Source organism: Lepisosteus oculatus, chromosome 8 (genome assembly GCF_040954835.1).
Source record: "Lepisosteus oculatus isolate fLepOcu1 chromosome 8, fLepOcu1.hap2, whole genome shotgun sequence".
Classification (NCBI taxonomy): Eukaryota; Metazoa; Chordata; class Actinopteri; order Semionotiformes; family Lepisosteidae; genus Lepisosteus; species Lepisosteus oculatus.
The window spans coordinates 5,247,096-5,269,902 of NC_090703.1; the positions used below are offsets into that span (position 1 = coordinate 5,247,096).

General features: G+C 40.8%; 1 protein-coding gene across 6 annotated transcripts in view; it reads right to left on the reverse strand.

Moving 5' to 3' along the window:
• The window catches only part of akap6 (A kinase (PRKA) anchor protein 6), a 125,680-nt gene that overhangs the window by 7,561 nt on the left and 95,312 nt on the right, over positions 1-22,807 (reverse strand). For all 6 annotated transcript variants that reach the window (XM_015350178.2, XM_015350179.2, XM_015350176.2 and 3 more), the window contains 4 exons: positions 17,816-17,962; positions 13,809-14,039; positions 5,980-6,195; positions 395-3,619 (listed from right to left, as the gene is read on the reverse strand). In XM_015350178.2, coding sequence (XP_015205664.2) covers positions 395-3,619; positions 5,980-6,195; positions 13,809-14,039; positions 17,816-17,962 — 3,819 coding nt within the window. The remainder of the gene's footprint in view (positions 1-394; positions 3,620-5,979; positions 6,196-13,808; positions 14,040-17,815; positions 17,963-22,807) is intronic.

The following is a 22,807-nucleotide window of genomic DNA, read 5'->3' on the forward strand; positions in this document are numbered from 1 at the left end:
ATTTAACAACCAGTCTAATAGGAAACAGCAGTAAAAATGTGCAAGTGGGGATATATATATGATGGAAAAGTATTTCTGAATAACACAAATGCATGCTAATTCAGTCATGAAATTAAGCAATAATTTTCACTGGATTTTTTGCTTATGATTCATAATATAATCTGACAGATTATGATTATTCTGTTCTGCAGACCTTAAAATTTTAAATCTAAAGATGCAAATCCCTCTTCCATTAGCACTTCAGGGAAGAGCAGAGGAGGTGGGGGGATTATACTGTAGGTGTGGGGAAATAAAACATGCCTTGTGAGATATTTAGTTGCTCAAATGAATACAACAGTAATTCTAAGATGTGTCATTATTTAAAGAAATTGTATAATATAATGCACAAACCTACCTGTTTATGAGCTGACTTCGTTTCCTGTTGAGAACTACATCCTTTCTTAATGTGTTTCTGTTTCATCCTCTGTGAAGCGGGGCCTTTCTCATCCCTATCAAATTTTCTTATCTGGGGACAGTTAATTTTAGGATTAATATAAAGGCTGTCTTCCTCTTTTAAAGGATTTGTACTGGAGCAAGAGACTCTTATCTTAGTCATTACAGGAGAAATATTGGATTCAAGCATTTTAGTATCTGAAAAACATTCAACAGTGTCTATCAGGGTTTCACATGGTAAAGGATTAAGATAAGAAGCCTCATTATGGCACTCTAACTGGCTTCTAGCTGTACCTCCTTTAGAAATACCAGGTGCTTTCTGGTTTTCAGTGCAGTGTGGTTTAGGTGCACGGTCTGTTCCATTTTGATGTGAGGAAGAGACACTCCCTCTGGGTTTTGCATGACAAGAGTGTCCCTGACCAGTTGACTTAGGGGTCCTCTGGCTCATGCACATGCTGTAACTAAGTGGTGGGCCAATATACACTTGTTCAGTGCAGGGCTTAAACAGTAGCTCTTCATCTCGCATGTTTAAGGTGTCACCGAGGTCAGGGGGCAGGGGTGTGCTGCTCTTGTCTTCCACACACGTGCTGACTTCTCCACAGTCGCTGTCGTGAGAGGACAGGGAGAGGTAGGAGTAGAAGTCGCCCTTCCTCAGCTGTATTGGCCGATGAGAATGCTCCAGGACTTTGTCTCGGATTTGAGCCACTGGAGTAGGGCTGGGAGCCTGCGGGTCTGAAAGTGTCTTGTTCTTCAAAGCCACAGACGCCATGTCAATTATCTCCATTACGAAATTGTGCACGGAACCGTCATCTTCGTTTTTTCCCTCCTCAACGGGAGAATGGTGGCTGCAACATGATGGGACTTCCGCAATGGAATCGCTAATTTCTTCCGCGTCTTTTCTGAAGATAGCAAAGGAGTCTGAAATGCCATCATTGTGTGTCAACTCCACAGTACCCTTGTGAGACCCTTGGCGGTTACTCATAGGTAACACTGAAGAAGGCTCTCTGTCAGAGCTGCAACATGGAATTTCTCCACTTAGCTGACATTCCAGAGAAGACTCTTTGGGCTGTGTGGACAGCAGGTCACATTGAAAGGATTTAGCACCCGTGACCACGCCCACGGAGCTACCAGTACCTAAATCAGATGCATAGCAGTCTTTTAAGGATTCGCCACTCTTTGTAATAAGGCTTTCTTCTTCTCTCAGAAGCTCATCATCTGCATCTTTTGCTTTTAGCTGAGAATTCTCCACATTTCCATTCTCCATATCATCCACAAACTGGTTCATGTAGCTTCTAGACTTTTCTTGGGACACCTTGCTGATGTCTGAGGCCTTTGGGCGAAGTGAGTCACTCTTACCATTGGCGTTGGCTTCCAACAGTTTGAGGGCCGATCTGTTTAAAAACCGCCGCTCATTCGCTGTGAAGGAGGAGGTGATATTTTCACGGGAAAGGGCCCCACACTGAAGCTCGTCACCCAGCTCATTCTTTTCCTTGGACTGGGAGATCCTGGGTTTGATCCAGTTCTGTAATTCATTTTTCATGTAGTCCAGACCTAAAGCAAAACTACTTTCGATATATTCCTCATCAGAAGCAATGCTAGAATCGTCATCATCCTTGATGCCCAGCTCTTCCTCGGTGAGAGTGAGGGTGGAGCTGGACAGTAGGTCGCTGTCATCCTCGTCGTCATCCGTGCAAGCTGAGGTGCAGGACACATTCACAATCATGCTGATGCTGACGTCTGCTTCATCAGGCACAACGTGGTTCACATGCTTCCGGAAGGAGGCATTGGAGTCCACAATTCGGTTTTTCTGGACAGCAATATCCTCTGAGCAGAGGGAAAGATCTTCACTGCTGCTCAGCTCGGTGAGGGAAGCCGCAGAGTCTTCATTTACAGAGGAGGCGACCTCCAGAGGGAGCTGAGTACTTGCCGGCATCTTCAAGGAGCTGCTCTGGAGTGTTATGTCAGAGATACTGCGCTTCATCTTGTGGTTGAAAGGGCTCGGAATGTTCTCCAAACGCTTTAGCAATTCCAGAGTCCTCTTGCTGAGCTCCCCAGTGGAATCCCCACCAAAGCCCAAGTCTCCTAAACTGTGCTGACTTGAGATTTCCTCTGTGCTTTTGCAGGGGGCTAACCAACTCTCCAGAGAAGTGCTGCGATGGAGCGTGTCTTTTCCGGACAAAAATAAATCTCCAGCCACAGAGAGGGAATCAAGGGAAGACCCATGGGATAAAAAGGCAGACTGTTTGCCACTTTTCAGATCAGCACATCCTCTCTCATCATCCTGCCTTGTGAACAGAGGCTGCTTAAATCCTTCTGAGTCTCCTTCTGCCAGAGGCTCCTGGCCATTAAGAATGATTGCCACAGGGTGGCCCTCTGATGGCTGGTCAATGCTAGCGCGCTTTTTCTTTTCCGCTGGCGTTTTTTGGTAATTTGCTTGTAAAATGCCACGGCTTGTGCAGGAAACAGAGACATCCACATGTTCTACAATCCCGCCACTACCACTCCTGTTTAGGGCGCTCTGCATCTTCACTTCATTGGAAGTCAATGAACTCTCTGGTTCATCCACGCCAACAGGGGGTTCTGATGACAGCTCACCCCTGGGCTCATCAACCCGGTTCGGGGGGCAAACCTCTGAATTGGCGGTAGTTTCTGTGTCGCCCTCGCTCACAATTCCACTCTCGCTCTCGGACCTCCTGGCCGAGTCCCCGCTGCACGCCAGCCCGCCCTGATTGACGGAACCGACACCTCCAAGCAGGTCCGGCAAGGATTCGGTGGAAGAAAAAGAAGAATCTTTGCTGAGGCTTTTCATTAAAGTATTTGGTTGCTTCTGGCTTGAATCCTGAGGAGACTTTCCGAGGAAAGGAAGATGTGGTCTTTCATACAGTTCCACGTTATGCAGACTGTACACCTGATACACACGGGGGCTGGAAGAAGGAGGGGTGAACCCAGAGCCACAAGAAGGACTGTCATGTTGTGAGACGTATTGATCAAACTGGGGGTCACCAGCCCTGCTCCCTGGAGATTTCACTGTTAACTTTGATGTATGGCTCTCTACTTGCTCAAGGTCATGCGGCTCCATATTGACACTGATCAAGTCATTGCTAATGTCCGTATCATCCCACTCCCAGGAATCTTCAGCTGAAGTATTCAAATCCATGAAAGCAGGCTCGATTACGTTCCCTGGGACCTTAAACAACAACAAAAGTTTAGAAATTCAATGGTGTCAGCATTAAACTATCACTGACAGCGCTGCATCAATGAAACACTCACCTTTGAACTCCCCCCTTCTAAATCAGCAGACAAGAAATATATTTTTAAAAAAGCAACCAATACATTTTATTTCAGATGAACTCTTGATTCTTATATCAATTAGAAATCTGCCAATTAGCTGCCTAAAACACAGTTTGTTGTCCAGCATATTTAAGCCTCTATGAGTAAAGTTTAATCAGATTCCTTGACTATCTTCAAAATGTGCTTAGTCACATTGTTTGTGGGGAACAATTATACAAATTGCTTGGCTTCTAGTTCATAACAGAAAGGCCTATTTATATTAGCCACTTTTATCGCAGTTAATCTAATAAACTAGCAAATCTAACACTTGCTTAGGTACGTCGTACATCCCCTATAATGAATTTTTATTAGATTTCTGTTTATTCTCTGCTTGCTGATAAAGGAAATACTAATGACTAAGCGTGGATGGCTAATGCATGATAAAACCCTCAACTGTGAGAACAATCAATCAGCGTAATCAAATAAAAATAATTTCAGTGCATTACCTCAGCTGACACGATGAGTACTACTGTATATGCTATATGAGTACTTTATAACAACTTAACCAGCCATTCAAATGGGGACTGCACTGTCACCTGTTGTGCTTAATAAAATTAGAACTACAAATGTATATTACATATTTTGCATACATTTTTGCGTCAGTAGAAGATACCTGCTGAGTTTTACTCAAGGACTTATCCGAGTAGGGAGGTACACACTGCTGTTTTGAACTTTCTTAAAGGCTTTTATGTTTTTAACATACTGTACGAGGAGAATACATTTGCTTGGTAGTATCAGGGGCTTCAGAAATTGTGGGGTTGGTATGCATTTTGTTTCATGTCAGGTAAGAGCAATGTAAATGGAATGATAGAACCAGTAAATAATATTTTGGGACTGAATTTAGAATAGGATTTTTCCACTTTATATCAAACGAGACTACGGTGTTTACTTATACACAACTCATACTCATGTTTTTCATTTCGCTCACTTCAAAAAATTAAATTGCTTTGCAGCTTTGCAAGGTCAGATTCTCAGAAAGTCTAGCAATTTGTCTTCCGGCTTCAACAGAAAAGTTTAGAACACATTCAACAAACCAACAAGTTTCCTTGTGTTTGATATGTTAAGCAAAGCACTTAGAATGTTCTTAACTGCTGTCGCACTTTTTGGTAGGAATGCCATTGTCACAAAGGAAAGGAGGAAAGAGGGGAACAAACAGCCCCTGACACAGCCGGCTAGGTGATTTGCATACCAAAAGGGACAGTTATAGAAGCATTCTGCTCTGAGATATAATTGGGATTTTATCAGACAGATCATACTAATAGAAAAAGATGCACAGCGACATGGCCAAAATAACCCACTCTCGTTTCTAACCTTTACTGATGCTTTAAGGCTCATACAACACAACCCCATCTCAAAGAAAAGTGTTACTCCTACTAGAGGCGTCCATTATATACTATATAGCTGGGCATCTACAGGTTTCAGGAAATTCAATATGACTTAACAAGCCTCTCTTTGAAATTAAATTCCATTTATATAGCACTTTTCTGGACACTACACTCAAAGTGTTTACAGGTCATGGGGACTCCCCTCCACCACTACCAGTGTGTAGCCCCCACCTGGATGATGCAATGGCAGCCATAGTGAGCCAGTACTGTCACCACAGACGAGCTATCAGTGGGGAGGAGAGCAGAGTAATGTAGTCAATTCATAGAGGGGGATTATTAGGAGGACATGACTGGTAAGGGCCAATGGGAAATTTGGCCAGGACGCCGGGGTTATACCCCTACTCTTCTCGAGAAGCGCCCTGGGATTTTTAATGACCACAGAGAGTCAGGACCTCGGTTTTACGCCTCATCCAAAGGACAGCGCCTTTTTACAGTAGTGTTCCCGTCACTATACTGGGGCATTAGGACCCACACAGACTGCAGGGTGAGCGCCCCCCACTGGCCCCACTAACACCTCTTCCAGCAGCAGACTGGAGGTCTCCCAGGAGGTCTCCCATCCAGGTACTGGCCAGGCTCACACCTGCTGAGCTTCATTGGATTGCCAGTTGTGAGTTGCAGGGTGATATGGCTGCTGGCATATTGTTTGGAACAATACTGCTGGAATATTTTAGAGGTTTTCTTAACATTATTATGAAAAGTGCATTGCAGTGTGGCCCAGGTATCTCGAATACTTGTCACCACTCGCTCCACAACGACGCAGCATGCTGCACCGCGTGAGGCACATCTGACCCCACCGCTGGGGCAGTGTCTGCCCCCGTGCCCCGGCCCTCACCTGCTCTGTGCCCAGTCTCTTCTGCAGCCTGGTCTGCCACTGCAGGGCCTGCATCACAATGGCTTCCCAGCGCCGCTCCAGGTTGACGGTGACCAGCTGCAGGGCCTGTCTCTCCGTGTCAGGAGTGCTGCTGTCCTGCTCCTCCAGCAGCCTCTGGCACAGCCGCAAAACCGAGGAGACCCCTCTCCTCCGCTGACGGATCTCACCGCACAGGGACTGCGGAGACAGAACCCCATCAGACCCCGACAGTGTCACGGCGCTGCCACCTTCCACACACGCCGCCCTCTAGGCCTCTAGAAATGCCTCCGCTCAGCACATTATAGAGGTGAGCCTACATCATCACTTGTAGTTAACAATCAGAACTTTTTATTGTTAAACTTCACTGATCATGCATAGTTTTTAGGCTTGAATATTAGCTTAAGCTACATGTTGCCGAACAGATTAACAAACACGAAAAGAAAAGAACATTCAAGCGCCCCACTGTTCATATCAAGTCCTGCCGTGTAGAATTCATCTGAAAGGCAATGGGCTACCTGCTGGAAGACTACGAGTTAACTGGGGGAAAGGGTGGATAACGGATAAGAACTGGAGCAAAACAGTGCTGCCTGAAAATGAGGGAATATCTTTCAGGGAGCTTTCTGAAAACAGTCTTTCGAAGTTATAATGCCAAATCATTTGGAAGAACACATGCGACGTCAGTGAAGACAGCTGAAAACACAAAGTATGCGACAGCCTCTTCAATACCTGTGTGTTCAGCATAAGGACAAACGAGCTGGGGCATGTGGCTGCAGACCCAGCAGTGAAATTAAAATTCACCCCTTTTGTTCTTGTAGCACGCTGAACTGTAAAAGTGTGCAATAATTGTATAAACTGAAGGAATGATGCAATTCATTCATTTATCTACAACATTATACTGGAATTATCATCCAATTTACATAAGGTTTTACTCCACCGTGTGAAAAGTACCTATAAAAAGACATTAGGACCAAAACCTGGGACATGACAAATGTTATTCCCTCAGCAAATGCAATGTGCTGTACATCAGCAGGTAGATATTTTACACTGATATTCTATTTACTGATGTATTACACTGTATAGTAATTTAGATTACCATAACTCTGTAATAGGTAGAATTCTATTATTTCTATAATAAGGGGAACAGCATACCTTTAATATTTCTGAATTTTAAATAAGGCAGATGACAAATACCAAAAGCTCTATTTATGCCAAAATATGACTGCTAGGTTTATTATTCAATTTATTGCAGCACTGCATTTCCATTAATGTTTCCACAACTTGCCCTAATTTCTTCTTCCCCTCTGCTACAGGGTGAACACTGCCTGCCCTGTATTGCTCCCAGCTCTACCACCAGCTCTGATGAAATTTCCATGACACTGCAGTCCATCAGAAAAATGTAAATCAAGGCAGTATCTAGTTTTATGCTTCCTCATAAATAGGTGAAATATTAAATATTTAAAGTGCACAACGCACTTCAGACTGCTGTGCATTTTTTTACCATAGGATACAATGTTAACCCACTACATGTATATCTTGCAATGCAAAAAATAAAAAAAAGGAAATGCCTTTTACATTCGATTCGGGATGCTCCTGACCTGAATACCTGTTTGCAGGTACCTGATTAAATATGCAGCGATTTCACTGTAAGTAAAGAACTGCCACTGCTGTCTTCTGCCAGGCCCTTGTAGGACAAAACATTCAGAGTACAATTTATGTAAATCCCCGATGCTTGGAAATGTGTTCCCTTACATTTTCTAATAAATATTAAACACTATTACATTTAAATTGGATTTTGGCTCAGCAGTTTCCTCTCCTGTTTTAGCATATATTTACCAGTCCCTTTGTCTTTTAAACAGGTAATGTGATTGCAAAATACAACTCCTTCCTCCTGGGAAGAGAGAAATATGGCCCACTACATCATGATAAAGTTGTCGTTTGCAATAAGTTAGGTAGGCAAAGTCAAAATGAAACAAGCAGGACCCTAACAAGAAGACAGATTATCCTACTACAAAACAGCATGTGTACGCACACACACGCCCTACCAGAAACACAATAATTTGTAACATATGAAACCCCAGAATGGGTTTAACATTGATGGAAAAATCCACAGACGTGGCTATGAAAATTAATTTTTACTCCACGTTAACCAGAAGTGTTGTTTCTCTGGCTATAAAACAAGCCTCTTGTGGCACACTAACATTATGAGTTCCATGACACATTTTCATTTACATAAATATCTTAGGTCACTGTTAGTTTTTTTTAAAAGAAGTAAAGTCAAAAGGAAATTGGAGAATAGCTAGAGTAAATATACAAAAAAAGAGTGCTTCTTTCCAATTTATACTCATTAACATCGAAATTATGTCCTTATAATTGTCATTCTCTGAGGAAAGAACACAGGTTCAGTGAGTCAGACTGAAAAGCACACTCTTAAAATTGAGAACGTCTGTGTCATTGTTTTGTGTCTGCGTCGTTGTGCATTTACTTAGCATTAGCAAAAAAAAAAGCCTTCTAAAATAAATACAGCTATAAATATAAATAACAAGAACCGGCGATTTAGCAGACACTAAGTACAATACATTAACACATTTCTGGGATCATTCAGTTTCCTTCAGCCTCTGAATGAGTCTGGGCACAACTCCAAGCTCAGAGCTGTCTTTCTGTCTCGAAAGGTAGCACTGCAGCCCTCTTTCCTTCAATAGCAACCTCATGCTTTGCTTCCAGCATCCCTTGAAAAATACGGCGTGTGAAAGCTCATCAAGAGACCATTCATCAGGTGGCTTTTTAATAAAGGCATAAGCGCATCAGCTGGCCTGTAATGTGCAAGCTGGTAAGACAATCTCAGGGTTTTAGATGACTATTTCCCAAGACCTCATCACATTTTCTCATTGCTGCATCATGTGCTGGGATCCATCTAGAGCACTGTAGCAATCTAAAAGTATTACAGTCATCAGCTGCTGTAATCCAACCAGTCATTAATGGGACAGTAAATATGCAGACGTTTGGCATGAGCCTTTTAAAAACTTTCAAAGTCAAATCCTTTTGTGTGTGAACATGTCCTCACAATTTAACAAATGGAATGCCCTGTCCGTTCTGTATTAATAAGGGTGTAATCATTTTGCTTATTTCTTGTGCTCAGTCAGAAGCCTTTCTTTATCGCCACTGTGGCTTGGGGTATGGTCAGCTATTCTCCAACAGTCTTCATATTTTCTGTTCATTTATTTTAATCTCTTCCAGATGAAATTGAAATGTCTTTTCTCCTGTGGTCTTATCACTATCTTATTAATTCAATTTGCACATTTAAAAATAATATGTAAGATTCACCTTGATCACGTTTCCTTGCTTATGTTTTGCTATATAGTCTACATAAATTAGGCTGAGCAGGGAACAGTGAAATGCTCTCCACTGAAGCAAAAGACAGAATTAACTCATATAGCAGCACACAGGAGATATAATGAATTATGATTAATTAAAATGTTCTGATTAAATATATTTGTTGATTATGTCAGTTCAAATTGCAGTGACTTCTTCAGTTTTATTATCGCACATAAATGTAACAAAAGCAAGGAATGAAAACCAGATCACACAACTAAATTTCAAAACTACATATCTTTTGTAGTTGAACATGTTTTGAACCACTGACTGAATATGTGCTCTCTCAAAACAATTCTCGTGTTTTCTATGTCCTCGCAAATCCAGTTACTCTTCCATGTTTCAGCACACCAGAAGTTTAAGAAAATCAAACCCAAGTTTGATTTAACAGTATACAGCAGCAATCCTTTGCCTAAAATAGCTTTGTCAACACCGTCGTGCTTTCTGATTCTGTGTTTGCAGAGGGTATTTGTAATGCATCTATTACTCTGTCTTGGCTAGATGCTAGCAATAAAATGATCAGCATCAGACTCCCAATCACAATCTATTCAAGAGAGAAAAGGAAAATGTCTGTTGAAAAAAAAAAAGAATTGCAGTCAACATGTTGACATCTGACTTTGTGAAAGGTTGTTTGGTGGAAATGTATTTTCTTCTGTACTACCCAAATAGTTAGAACAGAGGTAGGAAGGATTTTGGATTGAAATCCAATGAACAGGCGCAAACAGTACCGTTACAGCGGGGGTCACAAGTGAGCCCACTGAAGAAGGCCCTCTCTTTGGACCAGCAGGTCTGCGGGTCTGAGTCTGGGTTATGTCACTGCCTCAGGCCGGGATCCCTATCCTGGTGCTTAAGGCCCACACAGCTGCCACTTTGTTTTCCAGCTGAGCTCTCAGTCATGCAATTGACTTAAAATCAGGATTCATTTGAACTGTTTGTTTTCACCTCTTAAACATGCCTGAGGTCGTCTTTTAACAACTGCATTTCCTAAGTAATGTAAATTTCCACATTTCTGAAACAAACAAACAAACAAACAAACAAACAAACAAACAACAACAACAAAAAACACTTGCAAATGTTCCAGTAAAGCAACTTGCTGCGATTCAATTAAGACTTCAATGAAGTAATTCGTCTCTTGGCTGTAACGAAAACCAACAGGCGTGTGGGCCTGCAGGACCAGGCGGACAGCAACCGAAATGTCCAGACTGGCTGGGGGGTGGCGTACAGTTTACCAAGCACCGCCGGGGTGAGCCGAATGTGGCTCAAACAGGGCGACCCATGGCCATGCCGAGTAAACAGAGCTCCCCGCAGGCCACCTCTCAATCTACTGTGTTTTCACGGAGAGCCCCAAGCAGTCATTTCTGACTCCTGGTGCTTGAGGTGTGCAAAATGGCAGCTGGCTCTTAACGATCCAGGTTCAAGACGGAAGGCGCGGACAGTTCTCATCACCTCCCAGCTTGGCGCCAAGGTTCTGGTGATGTTTTGGCACTGATGTCCAATTAGAGATGCCAAACTGGGTAGGTACACACAAACAATCATAACAATTAAGAGAGTCCAATTTTGAAAGAGGATGCTAAATAACATAACATAGAAATGCAGACTCACATATCTATGGTAAACGTGTACAGCAGGCAAGGAAGATTGTGGTAATGCGAAAAAAAGTAAAATATGGTAAAATAAAGTAAAAATATGGTTTTCTCTCCATCGGTTTGTTAATCATCATGTCCTTCTTGGCTGTCACCTGCTTGCACTCTATTAACTGTCGATGAAGAACTAATACTGTGCTTGGCAGTTTTACATGCTGGTGCTTGCACAGACCTAATGTGGTTAGCACTTGGCAAAGAACAGGAGTTCTTTATTCCTAATCATGGAGAAAGTATTGATATTATATTTGTGCTGTCACATTTTATTAGCTCTATGAAGGCTACGGAATACAAAATCAGAAAACAGTTGCACAGGCTCCTGGAGTCTTTCAGACGATCCTTTGCTGAGTGCTGTCGTTGATTAGACTTGACCTTCCATGAGATGACTCGGTATGGTCTAAGATCACTAACGAGTTAACGGTGACGCGCTTGACAATAACTGTTCATTTCGTGCTCTAACCCTCGGACTGTCACACCTCATTATTTTTAAAAGATGGTGATGTCTTTAGTGCCACATAGAAAGCCATTTAACTGGTACGATGCAAAAACAACATCAAAATGCAAAACCAGTATGGAACTGAATATGCTCGATTTAGTAAAAAACAAAAGGTATTCTAATCATCTTTCTATTTCTTTACACTTAAAAAATGGTATGGATGTAAAGTCTGGTTTGAAGCTCACAATGGAGCACATTTTACTGAGAGAGTAACAAGGTATGACCCTGATTTATTCATTTTTTCTTATTGGGGATTATAATAAATTAAACTTCCATGTTGAAAGAGGGAAGGAATTCCAACACTAAAGTATCTAAAGAAAATCAAGTAGAAATATAATATTTCTTGTTCTTCAGTGACATATAATCATTGTAATCCTCTTAAAACATTTGGATTATGAACACATTTCTGGTTAAAATGGGGCAGTTGTTTTTGTGCCCAAAATGAAGGCTTAATCTCTGGAAACTATCCCAGTTGATGGTGTTAACAAACTAGTAATTGTTAAAGACTGTTGTTTTAAGAAAGGCACTTTGAAAAACAGGCTACCAACTCTCCAGGCAACTAACTGATTGCCCCCAATTCAAGTGTTCTATGCAAATTGTCTTGGAAAATCCTAAATGACCTCGTCTTTGATTTACTTTATCATGAAGAGGTCAAGGCTGCACATCTTAGTATCCTTTCATTGAATTAAGCTGGGGTTATAATTTAGAAATATTACTATGATGTACATTTAGAAAATGATGCACTGTTATGACCTTGAAATTCCAAAGCCAAAAGCCCCTAAAAGGTTGGTGTAAATTTGGGTGCTAGTCTATAGCCATTAAATGTTTGCAGAACTAAGAGGACTGTAAGGTGTAATGTGGTCACTCTTTGCTGAAGACCCCCAGCTTTCTCTGAACACTTTCCTGACTTCTTTTACCAACACTTAGGAGCTCCCTCAAGGCTTCTCCCTCTTTTTAAACACTATCAGCTGCATATACTGTAAGAAGAAAAAAGCTCTACATAAATAAAGGAGTCAGATTTTCCTGTGGACAAACACAGATGTTGCTTGCCAAACTGTAGAAGAAGGACAGTTTAAAGTGAGATATGACTGAAGTACAAAAAAAAGCACCTAGACATTTATGCCTTGAAATCATCTGCACTCTCTATTTATATATTAAGTGACAGTAATAAAAAGCATAATAATCCTTTTTGAGATATTTTATGTCATAGCTACTAAAGTTGTAAATCGCATCTATCTTTTACTGTTCCCTTAACTGTGAAGTGACCCTTAAACTGTTTCCATAGCATGAACTGCAACACAACCTATAAAACAATATTCCCTTGGCGATAACCTTTCAAAAGGACTATAATTATGCCAGCTCTGGATATTGGATCTATTTTCAGCAAAATTGCCAAAACAGATAGATGATCGTTAAATGCTCTTTTTTTCTCATTTTCTGCCTTTTTGCTTTGTAATGTAATGGCTGTTCTGTCCATAAGAGCTGCATTTATCAATATTTCTAATCATTTTTTTTACCCAGTGCATTCCCAGGAAATCAATGGCTGTGGTGTTTTTCCCCTCCTGCAATATGACTTTTTTTTATCAAAGGCTTGTCTTCTTTATGTTGTTGCTTTTTTTAATCCACCATAATTTATAGCAGCATTTATTGCGCATAGACATAAAATAGGTTTTTCCACTTATTGTATTGGTCCCTCAAAACAAACCAAAAAAATGTCATCAAATCGAAAGTATTTCGGCTCCAACGCTGACAGCTGTTGATTCATTTTCTGCCTAGGGTTCAGTGGAATAAAAAATGGGAACCAAACCATACTGAATTATTTTTGCTAACATATAGGGTGTATTACATTTAGGATTTTAGTCTCCTTGTGCACCTATTCAGAGTACCACTGATATGTCTTCACAAAGAGACTGGGATCCACTGAGGGGAGCTAAAGATGTGGTTTAATACCTCACTTATATTACCGTTACCTAGGGAGGGCACTGAAAATGTGTGATCTTTGAAAAAAAGAATTCCCTTTCCTTCACAATCCATTGCGAAATAATGACTACGTAATGATAAATCGGAAGACACGCCCAGTTACGCCAAAGATCTTACGCCCCGATTTTCCTTCTTCGCGTCCAGACGGCATGTGGTTTGTTCGCCTGTTGATGTTCTAAATATCTGGAGTTAATGAAATGTCCGCCGCGCCTCTGTCTGTGGCGCAGCCCCCCTTGCACTGCTGAGCGGGTTCTGTAGGTGTACACCCCCCCTACGCACTGTGGCGCCATTTCCACAGGTTCATTTCACAGGAGGCAGCCTCTTACCTTGAAGTACTGCAGCTGCTTGGGCGCGTGCGGCGCCTCGGCCTCGGCCTTCTCCTGCCTCAGACAGGAGTTGAAGATGAGGAGCTCCGTGTCTCTCAGCCAGCCCCTCAGCTCCTTGATTCTGCTTTCCAGCTGCCGGACCAGGCCGTTGGTCTCGGGGGACAGCAGGCTGCAGGGGCCCAGCCCAGCCTGGGCTCCGGTCTGGCCCCCAGTCCTCTCCTCCAGGGTCTTCTATAACCACACAGCAGAATAAGAAAATGAAAAACAAAGCACGAAGAAGCAAAGCGACGTTTCTGTGAATACAAGCAAACAGCAACAACAAAGCGCCCTTTTATGTTAAACTCCAAGGCATTGGCCTCCAACATTTTATGTCTGTCTTTTACACAGCTTACTTTGATATCCCACAACTGCTATTTAATTTATTTTATTTTGTTTCATTTACCCCCAAAAATCCCTTGGCGACGGATCACCGCATTTTCAAGTGCGTCCCAAACGGCAGGCTGAACGCAGAGCAGAAATGGTGTAATGGCTTTGATTCGGGTGACTGTTGCTTCTAACCCTTCTTGTGTGGATGCAAATCCCTTGGTCTGGCAGTGGGGGATCTATCGAAGCTATTGACAGCGCAGCACCTTTGTTAAACATCGACGCAAAACAGATCTTCGCCGAGATCTGAGCCCAGTTCGAGACCAGATGGAGCAACTGTCAATATTTCTAAAGTTGGTAGTAAATAAATGATGAATCTCTTCAAACTGAGGTTGTAGACACAATTGTAGGGTTAAGCAACTTTATGAGTTTGGTTACTGTACATCAAGAGAATTAAAGAGAGAATTTGTGAATGCTAGGGTGATAGCAACAGCTTAAAGGAGATGTGGAACTACACCTGCCCGAGGTAGACAACACGGAAAAGGGAGGTGAGTACAAAACAAAAAAAAGAAAAACACAGAAGACATTTACATGGGTTAATCTCGATTAGAAAGTTCTTCTCTCGTCAGACTGACGAAATCTGACGCCGAACTGAGATGTAGGCTGAAGCTGGAGTGATTGCTTTCCCTCTGTAGGCAACAGGACTCGAGGGGTGGAAATGAGTGTGGACAGAGAACTGTGAAAAAGCATTTACCAGTACAAAATACACGGCTGTCTTACTTTTATATACAGTTTGGTGTCATTGTAATTCTTTTGTACAGGGTGTCTGTGCTAGTTGTAATGAAACGGATATGATAATGATTCAGCAATGAAAAGGCTATTTTGGTGTGCCACAGCAATTAACTGCACTGTAATTTCTGCACCCTGCTTGCATTTTTAATAGTGACTCTTTTAACAAAGTGTTTGTGTGGCTTGCGTTACACACCACACTTTACAACAAAGACAATAAGAAGATGAATGTGCCGAAGCGCGTCAGCTGTATTCCCATGAATGTTTTAGAATGGAAACGGAAAACGACTTTGTAGAGCTGGACTGGAATTTCTGCAAGAGGGTCATTGTCTTTATTCACAGGGTTCAGCAGTACCGCCTGTACAACTTTTCGGCATCAAGAAAACTTAACGGAACAATTCTGAAGTGAAAAAAAGTCTGCATTTGACTGCAGAAAAATGGTGTAAGACACGTGACTTTAAGGGTTTTGTTTTGTCAGTGACAGACCATCCCAATGGATGAAGGAATTAAGCACATTAAAAGAGCAGTGCTATTAGGATTAGCCCGTTAACAACACAGTGACAGATGTTTGTTTCACTATACGCTTTTCTTTTTCCAAATGACTGTAAGTCACCTATCTGCTCCTGAAGTGCTACATGAATGCACGTTTGTCACTTTCTAAAGTGTTTAATTCTACGAAGGACATTGCCTGTCTCTTTGTCTTCCCTGGTTTGAATATTGATAATTTGAAGGTCCTCAATGGATTCCAGATTTGGCTATTGTTTTTGTGCTGTGACAAATGCAGCAGCAGGAGGTGAAATCAATGCCCTTGGAGGGCAGGGTTACAAAAAAGAATTTATTGCCATTTTATTTTGTCCTGGAACAGTTTGCAATCATAAATTCTTCATAAGCAGAATACTTCAGAGAATGGTCTGTCTTCATAAATATACGACAGAGGACATCAATTTCATTTAATTCACAATTTGTGTCAGCACACCAGATGCCAATGTCTGCCTTGATAGGCTTGTTTAATATGCAATTGAGACAGAGTAATGTGCAGCACAGGGAACAGAATTTCACAGATTAAACTCTACGCACCACTGACATTTCATTCTAATGTATTTTTATTCCACGCTGCTCACCTCAGATGAAAGAAATATTCAAACCAACAGTACTTTATTTCATATACTTTTTTTTTCAAATTGTCAGCAATTAAATATATGGTTGTTAATTTTTTTGTAAAATGTTAATTAACACTGATCACTCTGGTGGAAACATTTTAAAGTTCTTTGGCACAAGCTTTAAATTAAAACTCTATTTGCTTTAAAAAATAATACATATGCAAATTAAGCAGGTTCAATTTTTTTCTCATTGCTTTGACTAAGGAAAGATCAGTACAGTACAAAGAAACAGGCAGCAGGTTTTGATGGCCATACAGGGAACGCTGCACGCTTGCACATAGTCTACAGAGATTAGAAACAAACAAAATCTCCAGACTGGGTGGCACAGAACCTTTTCACACACACCCTCAGAACACTGCAGCTGGGCTTCTTTCAATCAGCAAAAGAGGATGTTGTCTAGGTCAGTGGCCATCTCAGTTGGTACATATTTCACAAATCAGTGCGGCTTTCAGGCAACAAAACTGTTTTTGGTGTTGTGCTGAGATGATTCTTTTTCTCATTCCAATCTCAGCGCCTTGATCCCCTCTCCTATTTGAATTTCCCAACTAAGAACGCAGCTAAACAAAACAGAACTGTGAACTGCACCAATCAGAAAACACATATCCAGCCCGGAGTGGTTATATTATAATCAGACTGTACCTTTTCAGCCCACAATACCAAAGTTTCTCCCTTGACATCTCATTTTACACTTTAAACGAACTCTGTAAAGCAAGCCGTCCTCAACTGGGATATTTCAACTGAGACCGAGAGCTTTGTATCCAGCGACAGATTTTGTTTGCTTGTTTTTACACCAGAGTAGCTGAAACTGGCAAGCCCTGATGCCCAGCCTTTCCACCTGGGGTTTCACAAAAGCCATTTAGGCAATTAACTGCATGAGGATAAACTCTTTCATCTCAGGAGTAGTTGGTTCATTCTTCAATGCTGTTAATTCACGCAAGATGGCTCAGGGCATTCCTGAAGTAAAAGGGATAATTGAAAGTGTACCGATTATATTTTTCATGTAATGGATTAGATCAGTTATGATTAGTCCAAAATTAGCTTTTAAAAGCAATGCACAGTTGAACTCTGATAGGAATCTCAAGCCGACCCCTACAATTAATAATATCATCAAGGAGGTTGTAGGAGATAAGATCTTCCACTTTGGATGATATCCAAGTTAGTAACTGTCCCATCTGAATGCTAGAAAGCTACTGTACTTGCCACTACCTGCATATGTCTTGCATAGATAACAGCTAAAAAAAGCCTAGGGCCTGTTCATCATTTATAGAACTTATAAGTGTTGATCCTCAGTCACTCATTTAAAATGAGCTCCTAGCAAGCTCTCAAAGCTTTATCTCGACTAGGGACTCTAAAAGCCTGCTATAACAGAAAAAACCAAAACCTTTCAAGGGGGATATCGACCTGCATTAACTCAACTGACCCGTGGGGATTTTTAACTTTCTTTAGCACATGGAGCAGGATTGTTTTTAAGGGTTACTTTTTCATTGCTGCCCAGCTTCTTTGATGAATCACGTTACACAGGGATAATCAGCACGGTGGTGGTGGGGGGGGGGGAGGGGGGAACGTAGTCTTCTGTCCCTAACTTTGCCATTTAAAATGCCCTGAGAGAAATCTCTGATTTCTAAAAACTCAAGTTAGCTGGAAGCAAAACTTTCTTGTTCTCGGGAAAGTTGGTTTCCGGCTTGACAGGCTCACCTCAAGAAGGTCCCACTTCTGTGTCAGTGCGGAGACTCTGTCCTCGAAGTCTGCAGGCAGGCTCGTCGCACTCCGTCTCAGAGACTCCACTCTGCTCAGGAGCTGGGTCTTCCTGGGGAACCACATGGCCATCTCTACACTGTTTCCCTGCAAGGGACACACAGCATCACTCACTACCCTGCAGGTGCTGCCGGGCTTGCATTGTTTGTTTCTTTTTTGCTTCTTGAAAGACATACATAGTTGATGTTGTTTTTAAAATGCTTCCACAGATCAGTTTTTGAATTGGATTCTTTCTTTTCCATTTTAATACATTCTTGTATTAAGCCACCCTAAGCATTGGTAGTAATCTTTACAGCCAGTACGGACACAGAGCAAATGTGTGGTCTTCTGTTTCCATTCAGACATTGCCCTCTCAAAAATAATGCTATTTTATAGAATGGAAAAAACGGAGTTGCTTCCTCACACTTATAATTTTTGTGTATTTAGGAAGAGATTGCTGATCACCTCTTTAACATTTAAGTTGATTGTGGCCAGAGTGAGTTTACACAGCTGAGATTTTGCACCTCTCAATCAAGCCTGACCTCTCCTAAAAAGGATTATCACATCACAAAGATAAGATCAGGCCATGCACAATGATAATAAGCACCGCCAAGGTTGTGATACTGTTGTTATTTAGTCTGCTTAGCTCTATTATTTCAGAAATTACTAATTTGAAGAAACTCTAGAGTTTGAAGAACACTTTGAGAAAGTACCTTGTAAAAACAAAAAGGGAGTAGGTTCATTCCATGCTGAAAAAAAGAAGAAAGAGAACACAACGTTTCGGCCGTGGAGCCTTCTTCAGGTGTGAACAACCTCACACCTGAAGAAGGCTCCACGGCCGAAACGTTGTGTTCTCTTTCTTCTTTTTTTCAGCATGGAATAAACCTATTACTTGTTCCTTTGCAGCCTACGCATGCTGACGCAGCTACCCACCTGAACTACTAGGGAGTAGGTTCTACTCTTTGAAGAAGAAATGTTGATTTAAAAAAATAAATTTGAGGGATATTTTTTTCTAATAAATAACACAAAATGGACGTCAAGTTACAATACTACAGACTGTAATCATAAGGCAAAAAGCTGCATCTCAGTTTTCAGCAATACAGGTGTTCTTAGTAAAAAGTTTTTGAGCTTCTAATTTGACTGGATTGTTCTTCCTAACTCATTGACTGCAGAACAGACTTTGTCTTTGATGTGATATGTTATATTATGTCACACCTTCTTCTTCATTTTCTGCATCAATAGCTACTTGATTCGGTTTTTGGGCATCATTTATCATTACAGCCCACGCATATTCGAATATTTAAATGTGATCTTTTGTTTTTTCGTCAACAATTGGAGCTTCATTTTTCATCGTCTGCATGTGATGGACCTGACTTCACTGCTGGTTTCAGCCATCAATCCCTTTCATTTTTTAATTTTGGTGCAAAATGATACTTGTTATTGTCTAAAAATAAAGGAACCATACAATTAATTTGTTGACAGCAAATATTGATTTTAAGAGCAAAGTTTGACGCATTTAAAAATCTAAAGAATTGTGGAATATTGATCAGGAGTTAAAATGAACACATCACTGGAGCAGTAAGATCTGTTTTTTTTTTTAAAACACACACAAAACCTTGCCTTCACACAACAATGTTGATTTAAAAAATACATTTAATGAAGAGGATGCTGACTGATTAAATTAAAATTTAAAAACAGTCTGTATTGCTATATTGCTATTAAATGGATTTTTCAAGGAACTGTTTGATACGAAATGCAATATGTTTGAAATGTGCAGTATGCTCACAGAGACACATTAAAACGGAAGCAAGGCAAAATCAACAAGCAGTCATTACTTTTAATTCATTTCACATATTAATGGGTATGAAAGACTTTGAAAATGTCAGCAAAAATGCAGTCATACATGAAAACACTAATGTATTTTTTTGGTAGATTCATCTTATCCATTAAATTAAAGTTTGTTAAGAATCTGTAACATGTTAGGACCAGAGAGATAAAATTCTATGAACAGATTTTGAAACATTTGTTTTTAACTCCTTTTGTGCTGCTGCAGATAACTGAATCCATTCAATGTTGCTTTCTTAGGATGGCTGTTAAAATCATAGGCTGTAAAAGCAGACATGTATATTTTATACGTACCTGTGTTATTGCTAAATTGTCTATTCATACACATAAGGTCTTTTCCGACTGAGGTAGACGGAAAACCAAATACAAGCAAACGCTTCAGTGAACTGGGATATCCCAGCACACCACTCTCAGAAATAAAAATATTGTAAATCAAATGGAAGGAGCTTTTAAATTTTAAAGAAGTGGTAATATCAGTATATGTATTTTTTATCAACAGGGGTTTTATTTTCATCTAATCTGTCATGTGGCTACATACAGCACCTAGCACATCTCCACACATCTGCCAACACCTCATGGACACAATAACATTGAGCAGTGAGAGCCACAGCAGCCTGTTTTTAAAAGGTGATCATGAATACCAGTTAACATCCAAGGTGCTGTAGGAGGAATGGGTCCATTAAATATTTATAAGTCCACGATTATCATGTGGAACAAGAGACAGGAATTGTAGTGACACAGTGGCCACATCAACTGGCTTTTCACATTTTCTGCCTGACATTAAACCAATCCCAGAATAAAATTACATAAATCACTCTGCTCTGAGAGCTATAAAAGCTCACTGAGAGTGAAATGAGTTTAGACAGTCTCGTATGAATTTCAGGAGAATAGCATGCAAGTGATAACAAGATTAACATTATTATTAAAATCTATGGGCTCTGCCGCACAGCCAGCACAGAAAGACTCATCCTTTACACTGGTGACCTGTGTCTGATTGTAGTCTGAAGTCCCCAAGTGGACCCTGGTTCACAGCTACTATGCAATTCACTGCAGCAAGTCCCACACAAAAGGCCTGAATGAGGCAAAGCGTTAAATAAAGCAAACAACTGTCTTATGCCGTAGGTCCTCAAGTGAGGAGCTGTGGAGCAATACAATAACCAAGCCAGAAAATAAAAGTGCCACCAGGATTTCAGCACAACAGCGTGTTTATTCACTCTGTGGTGTAGGTGTGAGTGATTTATTTTTGATATGATAGTGAGGATGATTTTCCTGCTCCAGAATCATGTCCTCAGCTCTGCTCATATTCATAGTCAGAAAGACATGCCTTAACGCACAATCGCATGTGTTCGAAAACAGGTGGGGAAGAATATCAGCTTTAAAGAATGAGATTACAACACTGTGTATGTAAGGTTGCACTTCAATGTAGTACTGTAAATGTATTGGTATTCTTTTATACTTGTCCAGATACTATGGAAATGTTACTTTCTTTTGCTGTAACATATACATTTGAGAGATGATTTACAGTTGGGATCCAATAAGGGTTGAGTTAATATAAGGCGACACCAGTTTAGAAGCAGCAATTCATAATTATCTTTTGGGGGTAAAGGCCAAAGTTTATCATTACAGGATTGCCAAACCAGTAATCTACATATTTAGGCCAGAAAGATAAATCATTTGTTATATTCTTATTGACCTAAGCTAAGTGCTATTTTCTCTCAAAAGGTCATGAATGTAGGTTTGAAAATAACAAATTATACACAGATTACAATACAATACCTCAGACCACCGAGCAGTGCTACTCTCAAAACAATGGTTGTTCTAAATTTAATAGTTATATCTTAAATACTTTTTCAATGTTGCACATCCTAAATTGTATAACAAGAAAAAAACTTGATAAAGACTCAATTCACGAAATTTTAAGAGGTCCTGAAAGAAGAGGGTCCCCCAGCAGCGAGCAGACATTTGAGTTTACAAAACTGAAGGAAGGATGCAAAAGGAAAAAATGTTTACTTAAAAAAAAAAACAAGAGGCTGAAAAAGTTAAAGCCCTGATTGGAACAACTTTCTCAACAGTTTATGCTAAATGTGTGCTTTTGTAAAACAGTTTTCATGAAAAATCACGCCCAAAAAATTCTGCTCAAATGGAGACTGGAACAAAAGCTTTGAAACACTGTTAATTGTCACCATGGTGACCAGAAGAATAAGCCATTTTCAAACTGGTATAGAAGGCTCACATTGAGCGAGTCAAGCATTTTTTTATCCTCCCCTCAGTGTTTAAGAACAAGGTGCCCAGTCACGGAGGGGTCAGAGAAAGAAATTTCCAGCCCCACTCTAGATCTGATCTACCGTGGAATGTATTTTTTTTTTTAAAAGAGAGAGAGAGAGAGAAAAAATCTTTACATTGTAAAAAATACATTAAGTAGCTAAACAAATCAACCAAACAATGGATCTTTCAGGGAACTGGAATGCCAAGAAAAAGATGAGTCAGGAGTAGGATGGTATAGGGCCCTGCAAAGTTGTGAACTCTGCCCCACAGAACCCTGGGAATTCTCTCGATGTCATATAACTCCAGAACCAGCAGAAAACAATGGGCTGCACAAGGGAATTCAAATTGTGCGTTCAAAAAAAAGGAGAGGACAGTGCAGAGTTTTACGAAGTGTTAATGAGAATTTCAAAACAATCAATACACAAAGAAGGGTACAATAAACCCACAGACGTGTGGGGGAAAAACAGAAGCAGAAGAGCTACAGGACCTTTTAGAGCGACGTGTTCAGAAAGGCTCGCTGGACCCCTAATTGACACTGTAGCCACCCTTGGGGGTTTTTGGCATGGTGAACGATAAAATGAACTCCATTTGACACGTATTCCTGGCAATTTTTAGTATTTCTGCCTTTTTTTTCACTAATTAAAAATTGATGCTCTTTCCCTTGTCTGGAATATAACTAAGGTGTGTGTGTTTTATGGTGGCTCTTTCATGGTTTTCTCTCCTGTCTTCTTGCTAGGCTTCATAGTGACCCCATAGGAAGCCCATGGCTAATGCCATTCAGTGATGAACAAAGGCTGTCTTTATTCCCAAAGCCAGGGTCCTTAGCTCAGCTGCATACACACA